This window comes from Salmo trutta, chromosome 34 (genome assembly GCF_901001165.1).
Source record: "Salmo trutta chromosome 34, fSalTru1.1, whole genome shotgun sequence".
Lineage (NCBI taxonomy): Eukaryota > Metazoa > Chordata > Actinopteri > Salmoniformes > Salmonidae > Salmo > Salmo trutta.
The window spans coordinates 13,353,513-13,377,748 of NC_042990.1; the positions used below are offsets into that span (position 1 = coordinate 13,353,513).

General features: G+C 41.8%; 1 protein-coding gene across 2 annotated transcripts; it reads right to left on the reverse strand.

The window, feature by feature from the left end:
- Nucleotides 1-12,152: 12,152 nt before the first annotated feature.
- LOC115173632 (alpha-2,8-sialyltransferase 8F) lies at nucleotides 12,153-22,878 on the reverse strand. 2 transcript variants are annotated; one of them, XM_029731917.1, is made up of 9 exons: nucleotides 22,564-22,878; nucleotides 16,241-16,324; nucleotides 15,932-16,018; nucleotides 15,682-15,826; nucleotides 15,465-15,577; nucleotides 15,053-15,139; nucleotides 13,769-13,886; nucleotides 12,957-13,121; nucleotides 12,153-12,884 (listed from the first exon to the last, which is right to left on the reverse strand). In XM_029731917.1, the coding sequence occupies exons 1-9, from the start codon at nucleotides 22,644-22,646 to the stop codon at nucleotides 12,690-12,692; spliced, it is 1,077 nt and encodes a 358-aa protein (XP_029587777.1). In that variant the 5' UTR covers nucleotides 22,647-22,878; the 3' UTR covers nucleotides 12,153-12,689. The 2 variants fall into 2 exon arrangements, with proteins under 2 accessions (XP_029587777.1, XP_029587778.1); XM_029731918.1 differs by lacking the exon at nucleotides 15,932-16,018.
- Nucleotides 22,879-24,236: the final 1,358 nt, after the last annotated feature.

Consider the following 24,236-nt stretch of genomic DNA (forward strand, 5'->3'; position numbering starts at 1 on the left):
AAGAAATGTAGACCTCCACAAGTCTGGTTCATCCTTGGGAGCAATTTCCAAATGCCTGAAGGTATCATGGTCATCTGTACAAACAATAGTACGCAAGTATAAACACCATCGGACCACGCAGCCGTCATACCGCTCAGGAAGGTATACCGCTGTCTCCTAGAGATGAACGTACTTTGGTGCGAAAAGTGCAAATCAATCCCAGAACAACAGCAAAGGACAAGTGAAGATGCTGGAGGAAACAGGTACAAAAGCATCTATATCCACAGTAAAACAAGTCCTATATCGACATAACCTGAAAGGCCGGTCAGCAAGAAAGAAGCCACTGCTCCGAAACCGCCATAAAAAAGACAGACTACGGTTTGCAACTGCACAACTGCACAAAGATCGTACTTTTGGAGAAATGTCCTCTGGTCTGATGAAACAAAAATAGAACTGTTTGGTCATAATGACCATCGTTATGTTTGGAGGAAAAAGGGGGAGGCTTGCAAGCCAACGAACACCATCCCAACCCTGAAGCATGGGGGTGGCAGCATCATGTTGTGGGGGTGCTCTGCTGCAGGAGGGACTGGTGCACTTCACAAAATAGATGGTATCATGAGGGAGGAAAATTATGTGGATATATTGAAGCAACATCTCAAGACATCAGTCAGGAAGTTAAAGCTTGGTTGCAAATGGGTCTTCCAAATGGACAATGACCCCAAGCATACTTCCAAAGTTGTGGCAAAATGGCTTAAGGACAACAAAGTCAAGGTATTGGAGTGGCCATCGCAAAGCCCTGAACTCAATCCTGTAGAAAATGTGTGGGCAGAACTGAAAAAGCATGTGCGAGCAAGGAGGCCTACAAACCTGACTCAGTTACAACAGCTCTGTCAGTGGGAATGGGCCAAAATTCACCCAACTTATTGTGCGAAGCTTTTGGAAGGCTACCTGAAACGTTTGACCCAAGTTAAACGATTTAAAGGCAATGCTACCAAATACTAATTGAGTGTATGTTATCTTCTGACCCACTGTGAATGTGATGAAAGAAATAAAAGCTGAAATAAATAATTCTCTCTACTATTATTCTGACATTTCACATTCTTAAAATAAAGTGGTGATCTTAACTGATCTAAGACAGGGACATTTTTACTAGGATTAAATGTCAGGAATTGTACAAAACTGAGTTTAAATGTATTTGGCTAAGGTGTATGTAAACTTCCGACTTCAACTGTAAGTATTCAGACCCTTTACTCAGTACTTTGTTGAAGCACCTTTGACAACGATTACAGCCTCAAGTCTTCTTGGGTATGACGCTACAAGCTTTGGGAGTTTCTTCCATTCTTCTCTGCAGATCCTCTCAAGCTCTATCAGGTTAGATGTGGAGTGTTGCTGCACAGCTATTGTCAGGTCTCTCCAGACATGTTTGATTGGGTTCAAGACCGGGGTCTTGCTGGGCCACTCAAGGACATTCAAAGACTTGTCCCGAAGCCACTCCTGAGTTGTCTTGGCTGTGTGCTTAGGGTTGTTGTCCTGTTGGAAGGTGAACCTTCGCCCCAGTCTGAGGTCCTGAGCGCTCTGGAGCAGGTTTTCATCAAAGATCTCTCTGTACATTGCTCCGTTCATCTTTGCCTCGATCCTGACTAGTCTCCCAGTCCCTGCCACTGAAAAACATCCCCACGGCATGATGCTGCCACCATCATGCTTCACCGTAAGGATGGTTCCAGGTTTCCTCCAGACGTAACACTTGGCATTCAGGCCAAAGAGTTCAATCTTGGTTTCATCAGACCAGAGAATCTTGTTTCTCATGGTCTGAGAATCTTTAGGTGCTTTTTTGGCAAACGCCATGCAGGCTGTCATGTGACTTTTACTGAGGAGTGGCTTCTGTCTGGCCACTCTACAATAAAGGCCTGATTGGTGGAGTGCTGCAGAGATAGTTGTCCTTCTGTAAGTTTCCCCCATCTCTACAGACGAACTCTGGCGCTCTTTCAGAGTGACCATCTTGGTCACCTTCCTAAACAAGGCCCTTATCCCCTGATTGCTCAGAGTGTGGTGTCAGGAAAACAACCTCTCACTCAACATCAACAAAACTAAGGAGATGATTGTGGACTTCAGGAAACAGCAGAGGGAGCACCCCCATATGCACATCGAAGGGACAGCAGTGGAGAAAGTGGAAAGTTTTAAGTTCCTCGGCGTACACATCACAGACAAACTGAATGGTCCACTCACACAGACAGTGTGGTGAAGAAGGCGCAACCGCACCTCTTCAACCTCAGGAGGCTGAAGAAATTTGGCTTGTCACCCAAAACCCTGACAAACTTTTACAGATGCACAATCGAGAGCATCCTGTCGGGCTGTATCACAGCCTGGTACGGCAACTGCACCGCCCTCAACCGCAAGGGTTGCCAGAGGGTGGAGCGATCTGCACAACGCATCACCGGGGGCAAACTACCGGCCCTCGATGACACCTACAGAACCCGATGTCACAGGAAGGCCAAATAGATCATCAAGGACATCAACCACCTGAGCCACTGCCTGTTCACACCGCTAGAAGGTGAGGTCAGTACAGGTGCATCAAAGCTGGTACCGAGAGACTGAAAAACAGCTTCTATCTCAAGGCCATCAGACTGCTAAACAGCCATCACTAACTCCGCGAGGCTGCTGCCTACATTGAGACCCAATCACTGGCCACTTTAATAAATGGATCACTATTCACTTTATACAATGCACTCTAAATCATGCCACTTTAATAATGTTTACATATCTTACATTACTCATATCACATGAATACACTGTATTTTATACCATCTATTGCACCTTGCCTATGATGCTCGGCCATTGCTCATCCATATACTTACATGTACATATTCTCATTTACCCCTTTAGATAAGTGTGTATTTGTGTGTACTACTAATTCCATTTGTTTGGGAAACTCTAATCTCATATGTCAGACTTTACAGGATTTATATGCTAAATTCAATTGGGGAAATGTTAGATTACTTGTTAGATATTACTGCACTGTCGGAACAAGAAGCACAAGCATTTCGCTACACTCGCATTAACATCTGCTAACCATGTGTATGTGACAAATAAAATGTGATTTGAATTTAGCGTAAAGTCCTGTAAAGTCTGGCATGTGAGATTAGTTTCCCAAACAAATGGAATTAGTTGTCTCTTCTCACAGCTGCTAGATCTCCGTCACACAGCATCTTTGAGGAGAGACTATCGTTCTAAAGGCCATAGGCTTGCTACTGCTCAGGTTGAACACCGGAGGGCATTCTTTCTCTATCCAGCCATACCCATTCCCCTTTTAGTAGTAGCAGGAACTGTTGACAGACTGGGAAAAACACACCATATGTATCCTTCAGTTACTTAGGGTATCCATCATTAACTGAGCTTATGTGTTGGGAATAGATTGTACATCCTTTTCATCCTATTTACTTTTTAGTTTAGCCTTTTCTATATTCTGTTCTGAACAATTATGCATTACCTACTGTAGGGTAGCCTATATTAGTCAATGTTACCCGTAATAGCATTTTTGCACTTCATGTCCATCAGATATCAGATATCTATTTCAACCAATCAGATGTCTACGTTGGGAGGCCCAGTTCTGTTTGTCCAATCAGATGTTAGGGTTGTATCAGATAGCTGATATATTATATTATTATATTATTATTATATTATATTATATTATTATATTATATTATATATATTCATGTCCATCCCAAAGTATAACAAAAATATTTTGTGTAACTCAATGAAGTTACTTATACTTACATATGTTTATGATCTAGTGTTGATTCCATGCTCTTTCAACATCCTACTCTGTATTTTCTATTTAACACCTTTGATATTGAACTCATTACTGCATTATTAAGTAAGTACTTGTCAGTACGCATTCCACTGTACGGTTTACACCAGTTGTATTCTGCATATTTGACAAATCAACTTTGATTTATAGATGATTTGGACATGAAGCTCAAAAATGCTAATATGGGCACCATTGACTTGCATTGGGTTGTGCCACAAATGGTAAGAAGTTAGCACTTGAAACTGTGGCTAGGTAAACAAAACCAAAAGCATGGATTGCTGTCACACCTTGTCCATAGACTGCTTACAGGGTAAGGAAACCAATATGCAAATGTGCAATTTGGGTGAACTATGCCTTCAGAACTAAAGTCTTGAAATACATTATCGTACATAATGGTGTGTGTGCGTATTCTTACTCTTGCTCGTTCGTGTTGCTGTTCACGTTGAAGAGAACCTGTACGCGGTGTCTCCACCTGTGTTCCTCCCCCATCTCCCCTCCATATCCTGCAGACCTGGGGCTGGGAAGTGACGGAGCCAACATGGGTCACGGGTTCACCCCACACTGACATCACAGGTAGTACTTCCTCTTCGTTTCCTGTGAGATCAGAAGAAACAGCCCTATCTCAGTAGTGGGACAGGTGAGAATAGCATGGCGCTAGCTGGTCAGATTCTTCCATGGTTACAACCTGTTAGAATTCAAACTAAAAATGTTGATGTTCCCTCAACTTCACATAACTCAATGGCAGCCATGTTAGTACCAAATTACTGACCGATAAAAATCATCAGAATGTTAAGTGATTCTAAACTCTACTCCAGAGACTCAGGGAGGTCAGTGGAGTGTCCTAGGCACTCTTTCGCTCGCCGCTTATCAGCTATCTGATACAACCCTAACATCTGATTGGACAAACAGAACTGGGCCTCCCAACGTAGACATCTGATTGGTTGAAATAGATATCTGATAAATGTCACTATTGTTGGGTTCTGAGAATATGAAAATATACTTATTCATGTCACTGATGGTGCTAAGGTTTAGAGGGTCTACACCAGAAGTTAAGTGTTTGAGGAGGAAGGTATATAGTGTGTGCAACTAAGCTTGGAATGTGTTGAGTGCAGGGAAGCGATTACATGTGGCAGGCATTGATAAAAGCAGAGAGCCATGGATTAGTGATGGGGGGTTGAGGTCAGGTCAGGCCACCTTAAGGGAGAAATAGAAGTTTATGGCCCGTATCACTAATGTCCTGCCAGATGGGTAGGTGGAGACTCAGCCTAGGAGAAAGGGTTAAATATCAGTGCTGGTGTGAAATGTATTTTGCCTGAATACAGCTGTATGCAGCTTCTACCCTTTGGGAAGAATTAAACTTGGTTAAGCTTCTCTAGTGTCCGTAAGTTATTTACTCTGAAAATTAGAACCTAACACTACTAATTAACTTAATAATAAAGATAAATGGACATGACAGAGAACATTCAGAGTAATCAACAATATATAATAATTTACAATCAATATCATCAATATGAAATTAATATAAAATGCAATTAATATAAAACGCAATCAGCAACATCACATGAGCTGAAATGGAAGTGAAATAAGACGTATTGTTATCTGCACAAAGGTCTCCAAACTACTCAAATGAGAATACAGTATACACACAAACTTTCCTGTAAAATCAATAGAATAAATAGGTGGACAATTAATCAACTACTGTAGATTATCAATCAGATTGATCTGATAATTTTCCAATTGATTAGCAGCAGCTATGAAACACTGTTGCATTGAATCAATATAAAAGTTGACCATCATCACTGAAGCGTCAAGACCCAGAGCACACCAAACCTCAACCTAATAACAACATGATACAATAACATAAATTAAAGCGACATGATACACTTCATGATGTTTAAAGGGCGACTTTTTTTTACAGGATTTTTGCAATAAGGCAAAAATCCCTTTATCTACTTCCCCAGTCAGATTAACTTGTGGATACCTTTTTATGTCTCTGTGTGCCTTTCGAACAAATTTGCTAACTAGCATTACGCTAACGCTAGTTAGAATTGGCTCGCAAAACTACCTGTAAATTCCTTCGTATTGGACGCAGAGACGTACAAATGGTGTCCACGAATTCATCTGACTCATTGCCCAAATCCCGAAGTATCCCTTTATTATTTCTTTAGTAGCTCCTCTGCTCACCTGGTGTTAGGTTAATCCGTTGCACCTAGTTACCTTGTTACACACAAACCAAAACAGCTTGGACCCCCCAAAACAGCTTGAATCCCGGTGGTGACCACATCTCTCAAGCCATGCAGGTTTGGATACCGGGCTCATCATTTCATCTCCACACAGGGAAGACTGGGAAGGTAGACCAACAGGTGGAACCAACGGATGGGGTGGAGGGTGGCGAACATGATGAATACACAATGACTTGCAGGCAGAGGGTTCCGAACAGCAATGACAAAACATTTAGACAAAAAAAAAAACTAAATAAAAATAATATACAGTATACCACGCAAAAGGGCACTTTGGAGACTGGAAGGGAAAAGGTGCATGTGCTCTGCTCAGGTAAAGCCCTATCTGTAGCAGTCTTTATATGTACCACAGAAGAACCAAGAAATGAAGAGCGACACCAAGGCAGTCTTCTTGGCCTTCTATGTAGATCTGCAATGGTATTATAAAAGGACAGGAATACATCAGTCTTCAATGCACCATATGCCAAGTTGTTCTTTCTCTCTGTGTTTTCTCCGACTCCCACAATTACATTCATACATAAATCAAATCAAATTGTATTAGTCACATGCACCGAATACAACAGGTGTAGACCTTACAGTGAAATGCTTACTTACGAGCCCCTAACCAACAATGCAGTTAAAAAAAATAAGGTTAAGTGTAAGAGATAAAAGTAACATGTAATTAAAGAGCAGCAGTAAAATAGCAATAGGGAGACTATATACAAGGGGGTACCGATACAGAGTCAATGTGCGGGGGCACCGGTTAGTTGAGGTACTATGTACATGTAGGTAGAGTTATTAAAGTGGTGAAAGCAACAGAGAGTAGCAGCGGTGTAAAGAGGAGGGGGGTAGCCATTCGATTAGATGTTCAGGAGTCTTATGGCTTGGGAGTAGAAGGAAGCTGTTTAGAAGCCTCTTCGACTAGATTTGGCACTCCGGTACAGCTTGACGTGCGGTAGTCTATGACTAGGGTGGCTGGAGTCTTTGACAATTTTTAGGGCCTTCCTCTGACAGCGTCTGGTATAGAGGTCCTGGATGGCAGGAAGCTTAGCCCCAGTGATGTACTGGGCCATTCGCACTACACTCTGTAGTGCCTTGTGGTCGAAGGCTGAACAGTTGCCATACCAAGCAGTGATGCAACCAGTCAGGATGCTCTCGATGGTGTAGCTGTAGAAACTTTTGAGGATCTGAGGACCCATGCCAAATCTTTTCAGTCTCCTGAGGGGGAATAGGTTTTGTCGTGCCCTCTTCACGACTGTCTCGGTGTGCTTGGACCATGTTATTTTTTGGTGATGTGGACACCAAGGAACTTGAAGCTCTCAACCTGCTCCACTGTAGCCCCGTCGATGAGAATGGGGGCGTGCTCGGTCCTCTTTTTCCTGTAGTCCACAATCATCTCCTTTGCCTTGATCACATTGAGGGAGAGGTTGTTGTCCTGGCACCACACGGCCAGGTCTCTGACCTCCTCCCTATAGGATGCCTCGTCGTTGTTGGTGATCAGGCCTACCACTGTTGTGTCAGCGGCAAATTTAATGATGGTGATGGAGTCATGCCTGGCCGCGCAGTCATGAGTGAACAGGGAGTACATGAGGGGACAGAACACGCACCCCTGAGGGGCCCCTGTGTTGAGGATCAGCATGGTGGATGTGTTGTGACCTACCCTTACCACCTCAAGGCGGCCCGTCAGGAAGTCCAGGATCCAGTTGCAGAGGGAGGTGTTTAGTCCCAGGGTCCTTAGCTTATTGATGAGCTTTGAGGGCACTATGGTGTTGAACGCTGAGCTGTAGTCAATGAATAGCATTCTCACATAGGGGTTCCTTTTGTCCAGGTGGGAAAGGGCAGTGTGGAGTGCAATAGAAATTGCATCATCTGTGGATCTGTTGGAGCGGTATGCAAATTGGAGTGGGTCTAGGGTTTTGATAAGGCAATTATATGCTTAAAGGTAATGACTAAACAAATTCCACCCTGAAATGTAATTATGACATGATGTAACAGATATAATGAATAATTAGACAAAGGTAACTATTAGTAATCATTCAATTATGTAGCATGTATAATGAATAATTAAAGTACTAAACGTAAGTCCAATAAGGTTCAGTAAATTCTCGTGAGGGAGAGAAATGAGTGTGTGTGTGTGTGTGTCTAAGAAAATACGGAGAACAATTCAACTGTGTGTGACCCGACCTGGCTAGAACTCTGAGAAACTTATGACAGGGAGTATTTTCAAGGTTCCTCTAATCTCGGGGGAATGGAACTGCCAGTTTGGTGGTAATAAACAGTGGATACAACTCACCCACTGTTCGTGTGTATGTATGTGCGTAGGATATCTACTTTTGTGTGGAGGTATGTGCGTAAGTAAGGAGCAAGTTATAAAATGGATGTCTTTGTATTATGGACTTCAGAACGTTCTCTGAATAAACTGTACGGACCTTTTGCATAAACTGAGGCTTTGCCTAATTATTATTAAACCCAGTGTCTTACAAACCTTGGGGATTAGTCAAAGCTTATTGATTGTTAGTTATTATCATTGGGATTGAAAATTCTCGTGACAGCTTTCTGGGATGATGGTGTTGATGTGAGCCATGACCAGCCTTTCAAAGCACTTCATGGCTACAGATGTGAGTGCCACGGGTCAGTAGTCATTTAGGCAGGTTACCTTAGTGTTCTTGGGCACAGGGAGTATGGTGGTCTGCTTAAAACATGCTGGTATTACAGACTCGGACAGGGAGAGGATGGAAATGTCAGGGAAGACACTTGCCAGTTGGTCAGCGCATGCTCAAAGTACACGTCCTGGTAATCCGTCTGGCCCTGCGGCCTTGTGAATGTTGACCTGTTTAAAGGTCTTACTCACATCAGCTGCGGAGAGCGTGGAACAGCTGGTGCTCTCATGCATGTTTCAGTGTTATTTGCCTTGAAGCGAGCATAGAAGTAGTTTAGCTTATCTGGTAGGCTCGTGTCACTGGGCAGCTCTCGGCTGTGCTTCCCTTTGTAGTTTGTAATGGTTTGCAAGCCCTGCCACATCCGACGAGCATCAGAGCTGGTGTAGTACGATTCGATCTTAGTCCTGTATTGACGCTTTGCCCGTTTGATGGTTCGTCGGAGGGCATAGTGGGATTTCTTATAAGCTTCCGGGTTAGAGTCCCGCTCCTTGAAAAAGCAGCTCTAGCCTTTAGCTCAGTGCGGATGCTGCCTGTAATCAATGGCTTCTGGTTGGGGTATGTACATACAGTCACTGTGGGGGGGACGTCATCGATGCACTTATTGATGAAGCCAATGACTGATGTGGTGTACTCCTCAATGCCATCGGAGGAATCCCGGAACATATTCCAGTCTGTGCTAGCAAAACAGTCCTGTAGCTTAGCATCTGCTTCATCTGACCACTTATTTATTGATCTAGTCACTGGTGCTTACTGCTTTAATTTTTGCTTGTAATCAGGAATCAGGAGGAAAGAATTATGGTCAGATTTGCCAAATGGAGGGCGAGGGAGAGCTTTGTATGCGTCTCTGTGTGTGGAGTATAGGTGGTCCAAAGCTTTTTTCTCCTCTGGTTGCACATTTAGCATGCTGATAGAAATTTGGTCAAACGGATTTGTTTCCCTGCATTAAAGTTCCCGGCCACTAGGAGCGCTGCCTCTGGGTGAGCGTTTTCTTGTTCGCTTATGGTGGAATACAGCTCATTCAATGCTGTCTTAGTGCCAGCCTCTGACTATGGTGGTATGTACACAGCTACGAAAACTCTCTCGGTAGATAGTGTGGTCTACAGCTTATCATGAGAAACTCTACCTCAGGCGAGCAAGAGACTAGAGACTTCCTTAGATATCGTGCACCAGCTGTTATTTACAAAAATACATAGCCTGCCGCCCCTTGTCATACCAGATGCCTCTGTTCTATCCTGCCGGTACAGCAGGTACAGTATGTCGCTAATGTCGTCGTTCAGCCACGACTCCGTGAAGCATAACATTTTACAGTTTTGAATGTCCCGTTGGTAGTTTAATCTTCCGCGTAGCTCGTCGATTTTATTCTCAAAAGATTGCACGTTTGCTAGCAGAATGGAGGGAAGTGGGGGTTTATTCGATCGCCTACGTATTCTCAGAAGCCAACCCGCTCTTCGGCCCCTCTTTCTCCACCTCCTCTTCACGCAGTTCACAGGGATTGGGGCCTGTTCCCGAGAAAGCATTATATCCTTAGTATCGGGCTCGTCAGAGTCGTGAAAAGAAAAGAAGGATTCTGCTAGTCCGTGGTGAGTAATCACAGTCCTGATTTTTTGGTCATAAGAGACGGTAGCGGCAACATTATGTACAAAATGAGTAAAAAAATAAGTTACAAACAATACAAATAAACACAACCGGTTGGGGGAACGTAAAATGTCTGCCTTCTCCGGCGCCACTAGTAAAGCTATAATGTATAGAATAAAAAATTAAAAATGTAATACAAAGAATGTATAAAAGTAATTTTTAGACAATAGAACCATACCAGCAATAATTTTATGAAAAGACAGGACAGGAATACATCAGTCTCTAATTCACTACCTGACAAGTTGTTCTATAGAGGAGCATGAAGAAAGGTAAAACACATATCCTGTCTCACATCTCCAATACATTGCTAGGTACTTTCAGTGTTGACAGTATTAAAATACAACAACTCATGTACAAAAACATTGTAATACAAACAAGCTACAATGTGAAATCGCATTTATCCAATTCAGACCTTACAGGGCTAGAACGTAATCTCCCATAATGCAGCGCTAGCATAAATCGGCAGCTCAGCTAACAATCTCCATCACAGAAAGACATGCTAGCTAGAAACAGCGATACTTTTTAGCACTCTGTAAAACTATATCAATAACAACGATAAAACTCTGAAAGTTACATGTTTCGATAGTCTCACACTCCCTTATAGCAATACCTATAGCATTAACCTTGAGATTCTTTATTTAACGTTATGGATTTCTAATCTGCGATACATACCTTTCTCAGGAGCTACGGGTACCAAGGTGTTAGTAGGTGACGTAAGCACCCAAATGAAATAAAATACAATTGAAAATCATAACAATCTGACTCCACCCTTCTGTCTGAACTTGGAATATTCCTTTTCGCGGGCTTGGGTCACTGACATTAACCTGCACCTGGATATTCTGTTCTGCGTGGTGTACTATTCCTATAATTTAAAGTTTGATGGAATAACCATTTTAACTCTCCTACAGATCTGTGCATATGCCAGGGTGGGTTGTAGGTTGATTCTGGTGAGAGATTGGATAGTGTGCTCTGCAGCACACCGGTCAGCTGTGCTCTGTATGATTTGATTACTGCCAGCCTTGATTAGACTGTGCCAGGCAATCAAAACCCCAACTCTCATGTAAATTGTGACGACCTCAGTTACCCAAATCTCACAAATCTTTGGAATATACTGGCTTTATGACCAAAATGATCCTACTTACACTTTTTATTCAATTTTGTGTCTGGAATGAATGTGACTAATATTGATACCACATAGGCCATTTTAAACCAGTTAACTTATTTGTGTTCAGTTGCTCTTTAAAAATCAGTACTACAGGTGTACTCTCTCTGAGGCAGGCAGTAGACTCTACAGTCTTAAGGGTGTGTTCGTAAATTCACTCGAGTGCCAGAGTGGCTCAGAGTGCACTCCGGACGTTCATAAATTCAGTGTTGTCAGATTATCTGTTTGTAAATTCAGAGCGTTTCACTCTCGGAGCATTCAGAGCGCATACTGGACACTCTGGCTGAGGGTTGATCCAAATGTTCTGACCTCACAACAGTGGTCTAGCACCCAAGCTAACTGGCTAAAGATAGCAAACTTGCCAGCTGCTTCCAGACTCAAATGAGAGAATAACTCACTCTGACCATTTTACTTGCAGTAACAGAGCTGGTTAGGCTGTTTTCATGTTATCCAGAGCATTGGTGACTGTATCTGTGCTGCTGGCAACAATTGAATTGAGTATTTTTTTTGGCAGACGTTTAGTGACACTGGTCATATTCAAAGGGTGTTGCGCGTTTGTAAACGAACGCACCCTAAGACTACGTCCCAAATGGCACCCTTTTGATATAGTGCACTGTGTAGTGAATAGAGTGCCATATTGGACACACAAACAAACAAAAAAAACACCTAGTCACTCTCTCTCCCTTCATCTCTTTATTCTGACATTTATCTGGAAACACAAAACAAACTGGTAAAGGAACAACATTAATTTACCAGTCATGATTTAGGTCATGTTCCAAACAGTTCAGTTTGTTAAATTCCAAACTATTTGGTCTTTTTAGTTCTAAAACAGTTAAGTCAGCATTTCCCAAACTCCATCTTGGGTATCCCATGAGGTGCACAGCTGATTTAAAATAATCAAAGCTTGATGATGAGTTGATTATTTTAAATCAGCTGTGTAGTGCCAGGGCAAAAACCAAAATGTGCACCCCTTGAGGTCCCCAGGGCCAAGTTTGGGTAACGCTGAATTAAGGCGTGTTCTAAACTGTTAGCTCTATTAAGTTGTGGTCCAAATTCAATCTCAAGTCGTGTTCACAGTATTGTCACACCACAGAGACTGAGGGATCAGGGTGTGAATACAAGTTAGTGAGGTAGCCTTCTGTTGCCTATCCCTACACAAGGGGCAATCAACAGGGATGTAGCTGTAGCGCCCCCTGGCTGTGGAGTTGTAGTAAAGGTTGTATGGGTTAGGGTGTAGGGATCAGTGTACAGGGTCCAACATGTAGCTGTAGCGCCCCCTGGCTGTGGAGTTGTAGTAACAGCAGGAACTCTTCAGGCATTGTGTGCATTCTGCGGTTCGGACCCACGTTGTCATAGTAATGATGGGGCAAAGGATTGTGGGATAGATCCAGAGGGAAGGGCCAGAAGCCGTACAGATGTACCTGAAAGAAAGAGATAGAGACTTAGAAATCACACACGAAGATGAACACACACAACAAACGAAACACAAACACCTGTTCACAGATCTCCAAAGCAGTGCTGGCCAGCATCAGACCAGTAGAGAGCCGTCGGGCTCGCTGCCCGCGATGACGCCAGAACCTGCCCAGCTCAAACAGGTAGTCTGGGTGGAAGAACACCACTTCTTGTTGGGGGCGGGCCTTACGGAGGGCGTGATACACCTGGTACGGAACAAAGACTGATTAATGACATCATCACCATTTACTCTCTTCCCCCAGCCCTCCTCATCCCCAGGATAAAAATGTTAGTTATCAATTTTGTCATTCTTAAAAATACTACCAAGTCCGGCCCGTGGACTACTTATTGATGAAAAAAAAATAGGCCCGGCCCTTACCCGGGCCCGTGCCAGTTACCAGGACTTTACCTAGTCTAATCTGGGACCAGTGGGAAGGGCTATAGGAGGATGGGCTCATTGTAATGGCTGGAATGGCATACATGGAACGGTATCAAACACATGGAAACCACGTTTGACTTCGTTCCATGTATTCCTTACAAATGAATAGTGAGCCTGTCCTCCTACAGCTAACCCCACCAGCCTCCACTGTCTGGGACTAAAAACATGGCACTTTGATGCAGCTACGACCAGAAGTGATTTTTCGTAGCAGGTTAGGAAAGCATTTTCGGTAACCATAAACCTTTTCCTAACCTTAACCTAATTCTCCTAACCTGCTACGTTAAATCTCCCAACCTGCTACGAAGAAAATTAAAAAAAATTAAAAAAAATTGCTTCCAGTCGTTGCTGTATTCAAGTGGAGTGTTTTTAGGGAAACTTATATCCCCGCCTTGTCATTTCATGGTAGCAGCACACCTTGAAGCAGGGGGCGGTCCCAGAGGCAGACGAGAAGGCAGGGAGAAGCAGATCGGCGTGACCATAAAATGACAGGACTTCTGCCAGGTGTCCAGGGTTCCGCTGGAGGTCAGTGTACCTGAGGACAGGGGAGGGGAGGAGACAGGTGAGGGGAGGAGTTAGCAGACAGGAGACAGGTGAGAGGCGGGGTCGATGTTAGTGGCAGTTGGACAAATGTCTAGAATCGACTTGACGTCAAGAATTTATTTGAATTTGTGAAATCATGTTGGACAAGTGTGAGGCAGAGACAGGTGAGTATTGATCATGTGTATTGATGGTGTGTATTGACAATATATAGGTCGTTATCAATAAAACGTTGCAATATGGTGCAGAGCATTCGATTTGGCTGCTGGGGGGCAAGGAGACCCCAGCTCTGCTAAAACCATTGATAACTACATGCCATTTACAAGGGATTGTTAAATATATTTTTTAACTACACTGTATTTGGTTTTAATATCATCACCTGTTCAAAAGCATAGTCAGAACATATTTCCAATTATTTCACATTTAGGGCTATCAGAGTTATACAGCAAGTAACTGCATGCTTTTTATGATCAGTAAACATCAATTGATCATGTATTTTCAGATATGTGAGGGTAGCCTATCCATTTGGCATGTAGCTAGCTAGCTAAGCAAACAACATGTAATTTAGCTTGCTTCATCAGAGATTAGGCTTTTGGAAAGAGCATGACATTGGCAAGTCCTCTTCCTGGTAAAGTTGTCAGTCGGACTACTGTCATCACCACTATACATGGCAAACAAAATACAGCCATCTAGTTTATCCCCTGAAATGTAGCTTGTTAACTAGCCATATTGACGTGATCTGTTATTAGCTAGCTAGCCAATTTGACAATGTCCATCAATCAATGTAGTCTATCATGTCTGTCAGCAGCAATTGTGTTTTGTATTACTTGAGAGGCATTAGAAGACAAAAAGGGTCAATCAAATGCATTTGGCGTGTATTCCGAGTGGTCACTGACTTGTGGTCAGACTCGCTCAAGTGAAAAACTTAAACTTGCAGTTTTTTTTCAATGCCGAATTGAATGTCATTGAGGAAACAGAAAGTTGTCAATGTCTTTTTCTCACAAACATCCTTTCTGAATTTAAAAGTAATCCAAGAAGTAAATCAGCTAATGTATCTGTAATCTGATTACAATATTTTAGCTGGTAATGTAACTGATTACGGTTTATAAATCAGATTACATGTAATAAGTTACTCCCCAACCCTGTTGACAGTGTATATACCCTTTATTGATCTGGGAAGGGTTGGCTGTTATGAGGTCTGTCTTCACTCCCACGTCATAACTCTTGTTGATAGGAGCCAGGTTAAACCTAACAACAACAAAAACACCACAAATTAGAAACAACGTTCACACAAGATTATAAATAACATTCACACAATATTAAATCAACATTCACAACACAACAACATTACAATTAACTGGAAAAAAAGGCCATGAACAAAGCGGGTGATATACTCAGAAAGAGGTGCCAGTTTCGATAAGATAAATCAACATTCAGATAACATTCAAACACATTCACACATAACATCAACATTAAACACTACACAACAGCACTTCATTACAATAGTTAACTACCAAAAACATATTGATTGATCTATGTTTGCATGATTGATTGATTGTGTTGTTGCTGATACCTGATGACATAGTCAGCATTGTCTATTTCCGCTCCACAGCTGCTGTTCTGCAGGATTCCTCCACTTCCCACCACGGCACAATGACTCAACGAGCCTTTACTCCAGGGTACGGTCTATACACACACACACACACACACACACACACACAATGCTGGTAAACCACACTCGTGTGATGACTAACTTTGTCTGAGAACTGAGGACTTGCGCACATACACACCTGAGGTAGCATCTCCCATAGTGCTTGGTCCACCTTTCTCTTCTTCCACCTGTGTATCTCATAGGACAGACTCTGGTTCAGATTGGTGTTCTGTCTGGTCACCATCAGCCTATCAGACGCATTACAGCACGACCACAACTCTGTCCTGTGGTGGGGGGGGGGGCAACAACAGGACGTTTGTTGCAGAAGATCGCAAGACTGAGCAAAGTGTGTGTGTGTGTGTGTGTGTGTGTGTGTGTGTGTGTGTCACCTGTATAGTTCTCTGTGTGTGAGGTTGAGTCTCCAAGGACAGTTCATCAGCTCTCTCACCTCCTGAGAGAACAGGGCAATGTCCACTCTGACACACACACACACACACACACACGAGAACTTGTTGGATCAGGGTGGAAGTTGGATTGTCATGTTGATCTGATCTATACTGTATGTACTAAAATGATCACTAAACATAGGAAGAACAAGTCAGGCATAGGGAGAAACTCTCTATTTCACTCACTGACCCCAGGAAGATTAGGTGACATCATGGTGTCAGCTAATCATGCAAATTCAAAACTCCACCTACTTTTTTATAGTAGTCATGGTCACCAGTCTCTCTCTCAGTGTCCTACACTGCAAACTTTTCTGAACAGAGTCCAGGAACCCATCTCTGCAACATACAAGCACGCACACGAACAAAGGAGAGCAGTTGTTGGTAAAGCCAATCAAAAACAAGGCAACAGTAAACATGTCATCCCCCACGAATGATGCAGCACCACCACCTTCCTTGGGCCAATTCAAATTAAACTTTACTGATAGTAAATAATAAAAAAGCCCGTTATAGCGCCATGAATGTTCTTGTATATGTTGAGTTTTGACAGTGTTGGCAAAATGTGTACTAAATTTGTTAGTTACAATATGAATATCTGGGACTGATTTATATGCATTTATATGCCAGACCTCGCCCACGTAATTGTTTTTTTGGTCAATAGCGGCAATGTCGTTTTAGTTACTAGTCTGGAAAATATTGCATTGAGAGACCATAGATTGTCCATAGATGCCACATATCAAGTTTCATGCAGATCGGTCATTCGGTGCCAGAGGAGTAGCGTTTTGTGTTTTTCCACAAAATTAAAAATGGCGGAAAATCTATCAAGGCAGACCTTGTGTGTCTCTGAGGCAAATTTGTTCCTTGTGAGGAGAAAGACTTACGTACCTCATTTCATGACTTTAGGTCAAACGGAGTGAGTGGTGTGACCTTTAAAGTCAGCATTTTCAATTGCTTGTTATAGCGCCAACATCTGTATTGTATTTTAATTCTCTTTCGTATGTCTGTCAAGATGCATCATTCGCACCAGTTTCGTCCAAATCGGGCCTGTGCTGTCTGAGATATCGCATGTGACGAACAAACCTACAAATGTACTAACGGACAGAGACAGAGCCACAGTCCCCTCCTCGATTTCATCGTGGGGGACAATCAATCCGGTTGAATACAAGTTGCAACAGGGAAAGTCAAAGGCAGAAAGAAAAAACAGAAGTGGGGAAAAAGTCTAAAAATGACCTCTTGGAGACAATGCCTTTATAGTCTAATCGAACAGCACCAAATGTTCTGTAAACACCAGCCAGAGAGGCTTGTATGAAACCCAAATACAAAAGGTGGTGACTTTGTCATCTGCTTTCCAGAATGTCATCAATACAATGTAACAGTGAATAATCTGTGTCCTCTGTCTTTGTACATCCAGTCTGGCATCAATCCCTATTAACAATATGAGATTCATCTAGAAAATTCAGCTTCAAGTCTAGTGACCATACACCCGTACTTTGAGTGTCACAAACAGAACATGTGAAACAGAAGGATGTGTTTTACAGAAACTCCAAATATACTAAGCATTGTGTTGATCACTAAACTAAATCACTCTTTAATCTCTCCATTAGACACAGGGCGTTTCTCAATATGCATACTACCGTGCTCCACACTCTCATGCTCCGAGTACCTCACCTCCCCATTCACTGAACCTTCTTCCAGTCAAGACAATGGCAACAGTAGATGAAACAATATATACAAAATGCAAATGTTTTACTTCATAATTATCAGCTAGATATGTGAATCATAATAATCTAGCTAGCCAGCTAGTTAAACAGGCATAAATGACCTAAAACTAATGTTATGCAAGGTAGATATACATTTTGTGGGTAGCTACCAATTCTTTGTGGGTAGCTAGCTAGCCGTATTAACTTACTATGGACTTAACCATCTTCCAGCCAGGAAAACAATGGCAATAGAGAAGAAACAAGATATACACCAAGCAACAGTTTTACGTCATAATTATCAGATAGCTATATGTGAATTGTAATAATGTAGCTAACCAGATAGTTTAACAGGCAAAAATTACTTCAAACTAATATGCAAGATAGATGTAAATTCTTTGTAGGTAGCTAGCTAACAGTACTTTGTGGCAATCTGGCTAGCTAACAATACTACTAGCTAGCCCTATTTACTTACTATGGGCTTGTGATCTATGGTACGTACAGTAGGCAGGTAAACATGCCAAAATTAACACAGCATGTATTTATTAATGTTTCAAGATAAAATATTGTAGTCAGTCAAAATATGAGATTTAAATAGGCAACATTTAATTCTGAATTCGGGTTCCCATGGACAACCATGGGAACCCAGCAAACAACAAATGTTCCTATAACTTTAGAGAACGTTCACTTAAGAGTCATTAGGTCATTTCCTAAGGTTTTCATAGGAATATACCAGTGATGTGCAAGGACTGTTTCCAAAAGACCATTCCCTTAATGTCAAACAGAACTTACCTAGAACATGGTTGCTATTTACTCAGAATAAGATATTCATGTCTTAGACATGTTTCATGGGAACATTGGTGGAAAAAGTACTAAATTGTCATACTTGAGTAAAAGTAAAGATACCTTCACAGAAAATGACTCAAGTGAAAGTCAAACAGTAAAATACTACTTTACAGAAAGTTTAAAAGTATTTGGTTTTAAATGTACTTAAGTACAGTGGTGAAAAAAGTACTCAATTGACTCTTTGCTAAGCCCCGTCCCAGTTTGAGACAACCAATCGCAGCGCTTCAATGGATAGCATCCGTTGTCAAGTCCAACACCTTGGACAAGGGGAGGGCCATCCATTTTCAGGTCAGATTTTCTCCATGCAACCCTTATTACAAATAACATTCACTCCCTAATTTCAGTCAGGGTCTGCAGTATATCACAGAGCAAATATGGATCATTGTTACTTCTTTCAAAAGAAAGGCAAAAAAAGCTAGCAGGTTGAGCATGAGCAGGCAACAATGAATGAGGTGGAGTAGGCAGAACAGCCAGAATATCTAAGTGCAGCAGAAGCGTTAGCCACAGGTTAGCACAGGGTTGGTGGTAGCCAACTAGCTAGTCTCCCTCAGTATAAGGGTTTGCTAATGCTAATAAGCTAGCATTAGCACTCAGCATCCTTAAGCTATTGGTTATCAGTCAGAGCTATTAAGCAGTATATGTAGTCAACAGGCAAGCTAAGGATGTTGATATAAATCATGATATTAAGAAAAGTGTATTTGATGGATTTTGTTTCTGTAGCTAGATTGGCTGGCTAGCCACTTCAGTAGCTACTGTCTGGCTAGAGATGTAAGGTTCTGACTGAAGCACATATCTTCTGACAGTGACAGTGCCCCCCTGTGGAAGGAAGCTGAACTTTACTACAACTTGATATTTAACCCATGTTTAAAAATGGGCAATGTTGAGGTGGTAGAACTGGCTAAATGAAATTAATCATAGAGGGCTTATAACCTATTCCATTCTACAGGTAAACTTGCTTAGCTCATGACTGTATAGGCTATGTAACTATATAAAAAAAAGATATAAACACAACTCATTATTGAATCTGAAATTATTTCATTCAGCTTTGTTTGTATTCACTTTTTTATTTATTTAACTAGGCAAGTCAGTTAAGAACAAATTCTTATTTACAATGACGGCCTATCAAAAGGCCTCCTGCAGGGACGGGGGGCCTGAGATAAATGTTTAAATAAATATAGGACAAAACACACAACAAGAGAGATAACACTACATAAAGAGAGACCTAAGACAACATAGCAAGGCAGCAACACACGACAATACAGCATGGTACACTTAGCGACTTACTTGTTCTATTGTATAATTTTCAAGAGGTTAACCTGCAAGTAAGCATTTTGTTGCACTGTGTACTCTATGTATATCATGTGTATATGAAAACATTTAAATAAATTCTAAGTGAAAAGGGGAGGGCAGCCAGAAAAGGTATAAAAAGGTTGAATGGAAATCTGATTACTGAGGTCTTACTCCATTCTACAGGTCAAATGTTTTGGCTCATGTCTCTTTATATTCATAGAGCCTAGGGGCTACGTCGCTCCTTATCTATCATGTTTGGAATTGTGTTGCTCTGTTACACGGACATTGAGTTTTTCTTGCCCTGGTTGTGTCAGTAAACAGTCATTTAAAAGAGCAATTGTCCCTAAAAAACAACTTCCCATTTAGAAAACAGCCTGTGGCATTGATATGAGTCAGGAACATTTATTCTACTGTCAAAATTTACTACAAAGTATCATTTGCCATAAGGTCAGTCTCGTCAAAAACTGAGTTTTGTGAGACTTGTGGTTGTGATTGCATCACAACGTAAATGAAGGTTGGGTTTGTTTCAATCCACAGCTGGCAGCAAGCAAGATATCATCAATTCAAAGTGCAGCTGCACGTGACCCAATTGTAATGCATGTGGTAAATTTGGGTTGACTTTGGATGTCCCTTTAGGATTAGTTAGGGACTTTCAGTAAATTAAACAATGTATGGGACAATATGTTAAAATTCCATTAGCTCCAGATTTCAATGATTTAAAAACCTCTAACCACCTCAAATTGTAGAAATTCATATACAAATATTTAAAGCATTTAATGAGAAAACTAAAAGGTGTGCAGCATGAAAATAGTATCTCTTTTACATTGTATAATTTATTGACAACCCCTAACTAGCCCCAGAGATTGACTTTGGATGGCCCATCTCTGGTCGCACACCAGCCAGCTAAAACTTATTGTTGAAATAATTTGGCTAACTCTTCCCACCTACGAACACACCCACATCAAACCACATCCTGAAACCAACTAAAGTTTGAATTCAGTCATGGCCGCCCGCAGTCATGGCCGCTTCTTAATGAACCAAATCAGGAAGTGCAGTCGCCCTTTACAACTAGCTAATGACTTGTTGCACATCTACCTTACAGATGTGCTAAGAAGGAGGAAAGATGAGAACATCAGGCCAGTAGAGTCCTTAGAACAGCAGCAGCCAGGGGCAACTGGTAGGGAAGAGGATGATTTTGGTCACTCAGATACAGGCCCAAAACAAGTTACGCTACCCCAGCATTCCCTTGACTGTTTTAGATTGCAAAAGAGACAAACCAGACCAGAAAGAGAGACAGCAGCAGAAGAGTAGATGATGGAGAGAGACAGACAAGACAGAGACAGCAACAGAATAGGAGGACATGATGGAGAGACACCAGACAAGAAACAGAGACAGCAGTAAGCCTGTGAAATTACTAATTAAAACAATTGTTTACTTTTACACTTTTTACTACCAGGACAGGACAAGATGGGGGGGGGGGGGGGGGGGGGGGGGTAGACAAGAGAGATGGCAACAGACAACACAGAGAAAGTGATGGAGGCAAAGGATGGGTGAGCACACAGTATACTAAGCTTCTCTATGGATTCTAACTACTACACAATGTGTGTGAAAGAGAGAGAGAGGAGTGTTTGGGTACTGTTGAATCCTTTAGTCAGTTTGCCTCATTGGACAGGTCAGAGTCTGTTTGAAATTGTTGAGTGGTATGGGAGGTTTTTGGCAATTCAGTGTAGATTAGAGGTCTTCACGGGTCCAAAAAGTTAGACCCGTTTCAAAATGGACTTAGGGCCTTTCCCACTTTCCCACCCAGACCCAATTATATCAGCTCTTTTCAGATCTGATCTGATTGGTCAAAAGAACAAAAAAAAGATCAGAATTGGGCTGCCTGTGAACGCAGCCATGAGGTTGAGTTGAAATCCCTGGTGAGGACATGCTGAATAATAATGACTGTATAAATGAACATGCACATTGAGAGGGGGAGAACGTTTCTTCAGGACCATCAGGTGACATTTTGACAACTGATACACAGAAATGTTCCTGCAACGTTCCCATGAAAACGTGTCTAGCACATTCATATATTCTGAGAACATGGCAACCATGTTCTGTGTATGTTTGGTGGGACGTTGATGGAATATTCTCCTAACCATCAGAAAACTGGACACATGAATGTTCTTGCAACGTTCCATGAAACGTGTCTAGAACATTAATATTGGATATTTTGAGAACATAGTAACCACTTTCTGGGTCAGTTATTTTTTACATTAAGGGAATGTTCTCTTAACTAAAATAGCAAAACATGCTAAATAGGTTCTCGTTAAGTTTTTGCTAACATACATAGAATTTTCCCCTAACTAACTGAAAACTGGACACTCAAACTTCAAGGGAACATAACAGGTAACATAAACATTCTCTCCCTAGAATTGTTAGTTGGGAAGATCTAATTGCATGCTCATGTCCTCTCATCTCTTCCTCAAAACCCATTGGATGAGTAAGCCAGAGGTTCCTGCCCTCTGACCTTCTCTTCCAATGGGTTTTGAGATGGAGAAGAGAGGACACGAGTTGTATGCAATTGAGATCTTCCCCCTGTGCCTCTCCCACACCTTTAATCACCTGCACATTATTAGCAGGCCAAATTGGTGGGACGGCTGTCAATGATCAATTAACCAATGTCTGTCCAAAAACAAACACACAATACATTATTAAATGTACTTATTGGGTTGAAACACATTCACAGTATTACAAACGTACCTTTGGTGTTGGTAGTAGTCTATGAGCGTAATAGACAGGAGAGTTCCGGAGCAGAGGAGAATGAATAGAACAAGGTAATGCATTGTTACAACAGGTCACAGACAATGACAGCACAACAACTACACTATCTGTCCATCAGGGAGGGGAATAGAGGTGTGTCTGTAGGAAAATCTCAATGGTCCTTGGGACGTCCCTACCCCATTGACATTTTTAAATGGTTAGGGTTTAGGGTAGGAACATCCCAAGGATTCCAAATAGCACTAACCAAATCTCAAATTGCATACTCCTTGTGTCCTCTCTTTGCCGCCTGCACAAAACCCATTGGATGAGAAAGCCAGAGGTCCCTCCCCTCTGACCATCTCCTCCTATGGATTTTGAGAAGGGGGAGAGGACGCGAGGATTATGCAACTAAGATGTTGTGTGTGTCAGGGTTGGGCTTAATTCTGAATTTTGGAAATGACTTCCATTCAACTCGTGTTAAAATTCTAATTGAATAGGCCACACCCCACAAGATGTAGAATTTGAGTGACAGGAAGTGGAATTTAATTGGGTCAAAGAGGAGGAGGCGGAGAGGGAGGGATAACTAGGCCTAACATCTGTCTTCGCCAACAGGTGGCGGTATTTTTTTTTTCTTCGCTCACCAAGCCAGGGGTTTTTGTATGGAGGTCAATGAGTGTCAAATTTGGTTAACAAAAAAATGTATGGTTTATTTGCTACGTGTGGCTTATTTGATCGAACAGAAGTTTCGTAACGCTTAGGTTGTTATGAGTGTACTGATATAAGTAGGACACTTGACATCCCGGCAACTTTGAGAAAAAACACTTCATATCGGAGTTGTGCCCGTTGTTCACGCGACTACCTGCCCTCTCATTGGCTAGAATGGTCCCACCTGATCTTGCCTCCTCCCGACTGCCTTGCATTTTTGAAGGCATTTCATTTCGTTGTTAGAGTGGCCATTTGAGTATCTGGTCAATAAAATGGATATTCTGTGATTCAGTGCAATTCAAAGAAGTTCCTGTCATAGAACATACATTTAATTGGATTTGACAGGTCACACTTCCATATACCAAATAATCTCTTTTCTCTGGAAACAATGTTCATATACTCTTTTAACCTTTAGTGCTTAGGGTGTCTTCAAGTGCTCGTGGGAAATGGGAAGTCGTAAGTCCGATATGAATGTGTTCACGTGCCTTTGAAGTCAGAACAATTATTCAATCAATAAGATTTTACCTAGCTAACATTTCTAATAGTAAAGCTAGCTTGGTTAACAATGATATATGGTCAAACTAACTACATTCTCCACACTAATATGGTTGTAATTGTCAAATTGATTTGTTGTCATCTTTTGGTTGAAAAGGTAAAAGGTCTGTGGTAAAATGTTGCAACTTGGGTAATAACATTTTCTAAGTCTCCCACTTGTAATTCCGAGTTGGAGGGTTTTCCCACTGGGAACTAAGAGCTCCCTTTAACACCGATCGCATGTGAACACAGAATTAGAATAGGCAATTATATTTCCACCAACTATTTCATTTGTTTGGTATATTTTTGGAGGCCTCAGGGTCAGCTTGAGGGTTAAACTATTGTATTCTGGGAAATTGAGAATTTTCCCAATATTGAACACAATTTAAGTGATTAATGACATAATAACTTTAGAATATTCACATACAGGTTTA